The 8897-nt window shown below is 44.6% G+C and overlaps 1 protein-coding gene and 1 non-coding gene across 2 annotated transcripts; one reads left to right on the top strand and one right to left on the bottom strand.

Moving 5' to 3' along the window:
* Positions 1–19: 19 nt before the first annotated feature.
* Positions 20–2447, top strand: LOC120816530 (alpha-2-HS-glycoprotein). Its single transcript, XM_040172198.2, has 7 exons — positions 20–301; positions 739–846; positions 994–1075; positions 1179–1333; positions 1428–1523; positions 1668–1739; positions 1846–2447. The coding sequence occupies exons 1-7, from the start codon at positions 35–37 to the stop codon at positions 2254–2256; spliced, it is 1191 nt and encodes a 396-aa protein (XP_040028132.2). The 5' UTR covers positions 20–34; the 3' UTR covers positions 2257–2447.
* A 647-nt stretch (positions 2448–3094) lies between these two features.
* Positions 3095–8339, bottom strand: LOC120816101 (uncharacterized). The gene is made up of 6 exons (XR_013467120.1): positions 8021–8339; positions 7707–7895; positions 7466–7587; positions 7228–7390; positions 6673–6788; positions 3095–6604 (listed from the first exon to the last, which is right to left on the bottom strand). It is a non-coding gene; the product is annotated as an uncharacterized LOC120816101 (transcript).
* Positions 8340–8897: the final 558 nt, after the last annotated feature.

Below are 8897 nucleotides of genomic sequence, written 5' to 3'. Positions count from 1 at the left end.
GGTTAGAAAACAGAATATAAACCCCCTAGGCTGCATGAGCGTAGATTCCCCTTCCAACCCTTATCTGCTGAACTGCTACCTCTGTGTGGCATCTCTCACAGAAATGAATTTCCTGGGCATCACTTTGATTCTGGGACTCTTTGCGGGGTTATGGGCTCAGATGAACGTGATAAAGCCCAAGTGTGACTCCTTCGAAGCGGAGGAGGCTGCTCTGGTGGCTCAGGATTACCTCAATGCCCAGCACACTCATGGCTACAAGTATGCACTGAACAGGGTTGAAGATATCAAGATATATACTAAGGTAAGACAGGTGTAGTACATAGTTGAAGGTAAAAACATGTATACAAGTAGTTAATCATTCTCTTTTCCTGCTTTTTAGACAGACAGAAAAATTGACATACGGTACAAAACTAAACAACATTTATTTCCCCATATTTGTGAAGCACTACATTTTGGGTTGTGTTATAATACTTTCTCGTAATGTATATCGTGTTTTGAAGTGTACATAATGTCTTTACACATTTATGTTCTATTTAGGTGTATTTCATTACCCAATTAAAAAACAATCCATCTATGTGTATTCCTAAACAGTGTGTGTGGTTGGACCTGTCCAGGAATACAAAATTGATTCAAAATCCTCAAAATTTCAAGTATTCTGTTAAAAAAACATCACAGGTGGTGGATTTTGAAATTGTATACTGCTGTAATGTAATGTAGTAATGCTTTAACTCTCTTTAGCCTGATGGAGACATCTATGTGCTGGAAGTTGACCTGCTGGAGACAAACTGTCATGTGCTGGATCCCACACCCCTTGCCAACTGCACAGTCAGGCCAAAAATATCTACGGTGAGACTGTGTGCCAGTAGTGCACAGATGTTCTAAAACACAGCTAGATTAATTCAAACAAGGCTCAAGTTACTGATGATTTTATATGATAGAAAATCTCCAGATTGAATATTCTGTTATTTGTACTGATTCTGTGTGTCTCATCAGGCAATAGAAGGAGATTGTGATGTGGTGCTGAAGAAGGTTGGCGGAGCTCTGACGGTCTTAGCTTTTAAGTGTAAAACTGATGGTAAAACTTTATCACACTCAACGTGACACCCACACACGTTCAGGAGTTGCCAGAAGTGTCACTCTATAGACAAAAACCTGCATGCGTCTTTCTTTGATGACAGAATCCACGGAAGACCTGTGTGTTGGCTGTGCTACCCTCCTTCCCCTAAATGACACCGCAGCCCTGGACTTTGTCCAAGCCTCTTTGGCAACCTTCAACAACAGGACTGTGAATGTAACATACGCTGTAAAGGAGGTTGGAAGGATGTCATCAAAGGTGGGCCCAGAAACTGTTTGGTTCAATCCTCCATAAACGTATGTTTTAAATAGAGTCCGTCAGTACATCAATACTTCTTAATACATTGTTTCAGGTTGTATCTCGTGGACCGATCTATTCAGCAGAATATGTTATTGCTGAGGCTAATTGCACTGAGGATGCCTGCACGCCCCTGCATGACCTCGCAGCTGTAAGTACACAGAGCACCATTTTTAGCCCTGATGCGGCGCTTTAAAGAACACAGATACGTCTGAACAAAAATATTCCCCTAAATGGTTAAAATAAATTATTTATTATTTGAATTCATTGAATGTTTGTATCTTTTCCCCACTAGGTGCGTGGCTTTTGCACTGCAGAAGGTTTGAGCACTGATCACACAGTGGATTGCAAGATGTTTTCAACTCTGGTAAAGTACCATATTTTAACATAGCCAAAAATGAAACCCAATTAAATATATGCTACAATTATATGGATAATATATCCTAAGCTTCTGCTGATGCATACACTTTCAGATGCCCGTTGATGCCAAGACTGTAGCAGATTCCAACAGTACTGCAGCAGATTCCAACAGCACTGCAGCCATGCCATCAGTGGTCCACATACACCTAAGCAGCCAGTCACCCAAGCATGGTCTGAAACACCACAAACTAACAGCTCTACATGACCCTCACCAAAGTGATTTTCTGTCTTCAGAATCAGCAGAGTCAGTTCAAGGGGTAACCGTAGCCTCTTTAGTTGCTGGTGTAGCTGCTGCTCCTCCTTCTCCAGATAGTATCTCTGGATCGTCCTCCGATTCCTCAGCAAGTGCAGAGGTCCCCGTTGTCGTGGTGAAAAGAGATTTACCTGCTGCAACCATCGCTTCAGTGATGGACAATCCCATTACTCCTGTGCCAGTGTGCCCAGGAAGGGTCAGATTATTTTGAGTTAATTCCCACAGATCCTAAACCCACTTGCTTTAGCTACACCTGTAGAGTAATAACTGAAATGGCATGGAAATGGTAATTGATTACCATTTCCCATAAGCAGATTTAACACACCAATTTGGTACTCATGATGCATGGCAAACAGAATTACTGTACAATGTATATTAAAGATTTGTCTTTATTCCAATGGATACACCTCTGAAGTCAATGGTTTTGGTGTTCAGTCTTTGAATATGTGGCATGATATACTTTAAGGTAGCGGTCAAGGACCGGTAATGTTACCCAAGGCCTTTTACAGCTTGAATGAAGATTCTACACGATATCAAAGAATGGTACAGAAATAAACGTAAAAGTCTTTGTTGAATCATGCTGACATTGCCGTATATTATCAAACCAGTTGAAAAGTTATCCAATTTGGTCCCAAACAAGTTTAAACATTACTTCCATGTTTATGTATTCCTTTAACAGGCAAAGGTCAGTCAGTAAATTATATATATGAACATTAACACTACTCACTGTAACACATTAAGTTTAACAGGCATTTATGTAGATATATTTCCAAATGGCAATACAAGAGCCTTAATCAGGAAAAATTGTACCGGTTGGAGTGCATGAATAAAAAGGACTTTGAAAATACACATCCTTTGAGAAACAAGCTACAACGCATTTTAGATTACTTAAAGGTGCAAGGTTGTTGAATGAGGAAATTCTATTCACTGTTTTTGCACAAATGGGTCAATGTTCACCAGCTAGTGAGTCATGACGAGACAAATTTATTCAACAAGGGCAATGCACCTTTCAAGTACCAAGGGTCACAAACTAGACATCGAGAAAAAAATAGTTGTTTAAATGTTTTATTTAGAAGATCGCACATTTCTGCTTTTCAGTTCCCCACAAAGGCTTGGTTCAGTCCTGCAAGAGACAGTGGTCCTGGAGGCTTGCTTAAAACGCTATCATTTTAACATACTGTTAGATTGTGAGCAGCTGCAGAGTACTTTTGTTGAAATTGATTTCCTGGAACATGAAGTGAAGTCACTATTGAGTCTAAAAGTCATTATCTACAAGAATCTGAATGACGCAAGAAATCAAGGATCCTAGTTCCAAGGCCCAAAATGAGCCAAGGAGATTACTATGATTGACCCAATTCATCGCCATGCCTTGGCAGGTAGTCTCGATTGGACCTTCCTCTCCCCAGCAATCTGGGAAGTTTGGATTTTTTCTGTGGGGTCTTTAAATTCTGAAGACGTTCAGGTTCTTGACCATGATGCCCTGAAAAATGTGCCATTAAGTTTGCATCGTGAACCAGGTCACCAGAAGGCAGAGGAGAGTCAATGTAACGGTTTGGCTCCCCATCCTGTGGGCCACGCTGCAGCAGTACATAACCCTTTGGATCAGCAGAAGAGTGTAAAGTTGATCCATGATTGGTAGGTTCTCTTGAGCTGCTCAATAAGGTCTGTAGTCCGGATGTGTTGTTGGGGGATGTATATTTCTCATTCATTTGAGATTCAGCATCTTTAAGCATTTGCTGCTTTCCCATTTTCTTCTGCTGAAGAAACTGGCCAGTGTAAGATCCAGATGGATTATTATTCATATCCCAACCCAATAGTTTCAGGTTTTGCTGCTTTTGGGGCTGTACATTATGTGATTTGTATTTCAGCACTGGATTTTCTTGTTTATAACGTTGAACCTGCGGTATCGTGGGCACACTCTCAGAAGCTGGTGATGGGGTTTGCGTCAAACTCTGCAGCTCCTTGCTCTGTTGTAGATATGACCAAGTTGGATAAAGATACCGTGGCTCATCATAGGGGTAAATTGTCCCTCCACGATTTGCAGGCTTGCTAGGAATATACTGTGGTGCAGCAGGGTTGCCATCTGGTGGCAGAATATGTGTCCTCTTTGCATTTCCAGATTGAAGGGATGAAATTGAAATGGGTACAGGGGTGGAAGTGTCAGGAGCTTGCGTCGTCATTGAATCAGTTGGCTTTTGAAGGGGAACAGAACCTAAGTCATTGCCAAACCCAGAATATGAACCTGAAGGTTGATGTGGTCCTTTATTGAGTGAAGGTGAATCTTGAGCATGAAGTCCAAATGGGATAATTTGATGTATATGGTGATGAAATGCAATTTGGGGACAGCAATGATAGGAAACAGGGTGGCAAAACTGGGGGCAGTTAACAGGTAGAGGGTTTTGTGAGACTATGCTGCCAGACCTGGGCAAAGAGTAGAAGGGAAAGGGATATAGGGACGGCTTTACCTGGCCGGAAGGGACTTCTGGTTGCGTCTTATTCGGTGCAGCATTTGGCCGAGTGTAAAAGTGGAAGAGATGGGGCTGCCATACTGGGCCCGGCAGAGCTTCGGGCTGTGGAGGCCTGGGAGCTGCAGTTGGCCCTGGGTAGAAGGGCTGCTCTACTAGGCTAGGAGGGGCTTCAGGCTGTGAAGGCCTTGGAGCAGTAGTTGGCTTTGGGTAGAAGGCATCCTCTACTAGGCTAGGAGGGGCCTCGGGCTGTGAAGGCCATGGAGCAGCAGTTGGCAGATAGAAGGGATAGAGGGGGTGCTCTGCTGGGCCAAGAGGGGCTTCTGGCTGTGAAGGCCAGGGAGCAGCAGTTGGCAGATAGAAGGGATAGAGGGGGTGCTCTGCTGGGCCAAGAGGGGCTTCTGGCTGTGAAGGCCAGGGAGCAGCAGTTGGCAGATAGAAGGGATAGAGGGGGTGCTCTGCTGGGCCAAGAGGGGCTTCTGGCTGTAAAGGCCATGGAGCAGCAGTCGGCAGATAGAAGGGATAGAGGGGGTGCTCTGCTGGGCCAAGAGGGGCTTCTGGCTGTGAAGGCCATGGAGCAGTAGTTGGCTTTGGGTAGAAGGGATAGATGGGCTGTTCTACTGGGCCAGGCGGGGCTTCAGGCTGTGAAGGCCTTGGAGCAGTAGTTGGCTTTGGGTAGAAGGCATCCTCTACTAGGCTAGGAGGGGCCTCGGGCTGTGGAAACCATGGAGCAGCAGTTGGCTTTGGGTAGAAGGGATAGATGGGCTGTTCTACTGGGCCAGGCGGGGCTTCAGGCTGTGAAGGCCTTGGAGCAGTAGTTGGCTTTGGGTAGAAGGCATCCTCTACTAGGCTAGGAGGGGCCTCGGGCTGTGGAAGCCATGGAGCAGCAGTTGGCTTTGGGTAGAAGGGATAGATGGGCTGTTCTACTGGGCCAGGCAGGGCTTCAGGCTGTGAAGGCCTTGGAGCAGTAGTTGGCTTTGGGTAGAAGGCATCCTCTACTAGGCTAGGAGGGGCCTCGGGCTGTGGAAGCCATGGAGCAGCAGTTGGCTTTGGGTAGAAGGGATAGATGGGCTGTTCTACTGGGCCAGGCGGGGCTTCAGGCTGTGAAGGCCTTTGAGCAGTAGTTGGCTTTGGGTAGAAGGCATCCTCTACTAGGCTAGGAGGGGCCTCGGGCTGTGGAAGCCATGGAGCAGCAGTTGGCAGATAAACAGGATAGAGGGGCCGCTGTTCTGGGCCAAACGGGGCTTCTGGCTGTGAAGACCATGGAGCAGCAGTTGGCAGATAAACAGGATAGAGGGGCCGCTGTTCTGGGCCAAACGGGGCTTCTGGCTGTGAAGACCATGGAGCAGCAGTTGGTAGATAGAAGGGATAGAGGGGCCGCTGTGCTGGACTAGGAGGGGCATCAGGCTGTGAAGGCCATGGAGCATCAGTTGGCAGATAGAAGGGATAGAGGGGCTGCTCTGTTGGACTAGGAGGGGCTTCAGGCTGTGAAGGCCTTGGAACAGTAGTTGGCTTTGGGTGGAAGGGATAGAGGGGGCGCTCTAGTAGGCTAGGAGGGGCTTCTGGCTGGGAAGACCATGGACCAGCAGTTGGCAGATCAAATGGATAGAATGGCTGCTCTACTGGGCCCCTAGGAGCATCGGTCTGTGGAAGCCATGGAGCAGCAGTTGGTGGATAGAAAGGATAAAGGGGCCGCTCTATTGGAGAAGGAGTAGTGTTAGGCTCTAAGGGCACTTTGTTCTCTGGAGTAGGTATTGTGGGGGACATTGTAGAGGAAATCCGAGGCGTTGTCCCTTCAGGAGCGTATGGCGTTTTAACATAGAACGGATAAGGGTAAAGCAGTTGCCCAGTAGGCTGTTGGATGACTGGAGGCTTGGCAGAGGGTTGTTCTGCAGAACCAGTTACCTGGGGAGCATTAGATTGTGTATAAGTTAACAGAAATGGTGGGGAGGGATACGCCTGGTGGCTTGGGGTTTCAGTTCGCAGTTCTCTACCACCATCAGATGAGGTTTGTTCATTTTGAGGCGGCAAAAGTGATGGACAGGAAATTCTAATTTCTTGTTCTCCAGCCAAGTCAAGGGTGTACATTCCATTCTGAAAGACAAATGGTTTACACTCAATTTTTAGAGGGGAATATCAGCAGCAAAAAAATTTAGCCTTACCTTTTTCTCTAGACAGGGTGCATACCGGGCAGAGATGACCACACCCTCAGGATGTACAACTATACTGAACCCACATCTGGATGAAGCAGTCATCAGTGGCTCCCAGTCACCAATCACTAGAACAGTAGAGCCAAATAAGCGTTCCAAAAAATATAAGGTTAACTAAAATCTAGTCATGTAAAAAGGCAAAAATGGCCAATTTCCTGGTCAAAGTAAAACTAAATAAGTAATAGAAAATATGCCTTTGGGAGAGTCATTAGGGAAAGTTATAATTTTAGCAAGGAAAACAAGTCACATTTAATGTGTGTACAAAACAGCAAGAGTTGGTTGACTAACACGTAATCAATCACACAGCAATGTTGTGCTGCGCCCCTGCATGGGGCGTGATTAGAGTTTAGTTTCAGATAAATCAAGCAGATATTGACATGAAAACAGATGACAATCCCAAGCATCCAGACATTTTGTCAGACACGTTTTGGACAGAAGAAATGCTATGCCTCGATCTATCATTATTAAGAACAAAAAACAATTGAATAAAAAGCGGCCAACACTTACAATTGACGTTAATTTTCGCAACGGATACCGTCCATCCAGTTCTCACAACCATGCCCTGGGGATGGCATGCCACCATTGGAGGGTTAGGTGAAGACTGCCTCAAAGGGCATGACATCCTCACTGGTAACCCGGACCAACGCAATGGAAGAACGTAGCAATCCTCCTAAATCCAGAAATCATGATGTTTCAAATGTACATTGTTCAAGTGTGCAAAGTTCTCCGAATAAAAGTTTCAGACCTCAAGAGCGACAAAGCAACCATCATAAGGCGCAACAAACACCAGATCACGCCGTGTAGACTGGATTGTGTAACCACAGCTCGGGGGCAATTTGGACAGCGGCAGAGGAGAAAGACCATTTCCTGAGCAGTTAATGAAACAAACATTTTTCTTTAGCATTTTAACCATCAAGTGTTGCGTACAATGTAAATGATGATCATTTGTATTGAAAGTGTCTTTCTTCCCAATAGATTAAACGTACCCCTGTCCACAAAGAACAGCGATCCAGGGGTAGAATCAGTGTACTGGATTTGAAGCTTCATGGAGTTGCCCATACATTCAACCCGTGGATCCATTTTAAGAAGACAATCAACCACTTCACTCTCTGGCTTTGAATTTGGGCTTGAAATGCCAGCTCTCCCTTGTTGAAATTGAATAGGGTCTCCCCAACCTACAAAGAACAGGGCTTTGTTTAGGCTCAACGATAACAAGACATGCGGATCAACCACAGGCCTAAAAGTAAAACACAAAAACAACTTTGGCAGGGAATTTGATTAAAATCTCACTGTTACATACCCATGTCCTGTTGATAATCTGTATCAATATCCAGGAAAGTATTTGTGGCCTTAGATCCTCCGAGCTCATTATCTTGCATAGAATTTTTCCCTATTAAGAGTCTTCCATGGCGCACATCCCTTCCTTCAGATTGACTCATGACATGTGTTGAGTTTCCCCTTAACTTATCCAATGCCTTAAGCGTTGTCAGTCGAGCACAATGGCAAAGTGAACCGAAAACAACTAAAAGTGTTAAACATAGTACAATCTTACTGCCTCTGCTCTCTCTACATGCCATTGGAACAGCGAAGAAGCACCGTATGTGCCAATTACCTCAAACACTAAGCTCTCCACCTCTGGTGGTTTTAAAGCCTGAGTTTTTGTGGTCTGGTCCTGATAACACCTAATCACACACCTGAACACAGCAGATGTTTCCAATAGAACAAGTGATGTGGGGGCGTGCCTTTGTGGTCAGAAGGGTAACATATCAAGATGGCAAAATATACCCTTATAAATTTAATGAAATTATACGATGTAGAAAACAATGTATTTTTCATAGCGTAACCATCTGACAAAGACAAACCGTTGACTGTTCTTCAGGGTTTTTTGGCCGTCATATCAAGGCTTTTAAGCTTAATTGTATTTGTTTTCAGGCCTTTGGTCATACAATTAGAACCGGCATACGCTCATATCTGTTTTGCTTTCTCCTTGCCTACACAACTTCTAAGGAAATGAAAATTCAGTAGCAGTCAAATTTGGACATGCTTTCTCATTGAATTTAATGTGAAAATGTGCCCAAACTTTTGACTGGTACTGTAAGTGAGTTTGAGATTTGGGAAAATGCAACTAAAATAATGTACAAGTGTTGTACAAAGTTAAATTGTGTTTAAAGATTATA

The sequence above is a fragment of the Gasterosteus aculeatus genome, chromosome 3 (genome assembly GCF_964276395.1).
Source record: "Gasterosteus aculeatus chromosome 3, fGasAcu3.hap1.1, whole genome shotgun sequence".
Taxonomy (NCBI): domain Eukaryota; kingdom Metazoa; phylum Chordata; class Actinopteri; order Perciformes; family Gasterosteidae; genus Gasterosteus; species Gasterosteus aculeatus.
This window is presented reverse-complemented; position numbering and strand designations above follow the sequence as displayed.

Coding starts and splice junctions, on each gene's coding strand:
- LOC120816530 (XM_040172198.2), top strand. CDS start 35: ATGAGCGTAGATTCCCCTTCCAACCCTTATCTGCTGAACTGCTACCTC. Junction 302..738: donor ATATCAAGATATATACTAAG/GTAAGACAGGTG, acceptor AACTCTCTTTAG/CCTGATGGAGACATCTATGT. Junction 1,524..1,667: donor CCCTGCATGACCTCGCAGCT/GTAAGTACACAG, acceptor TTTCCCCACTAG/GTGCGTGGCTTTTGCACTGC.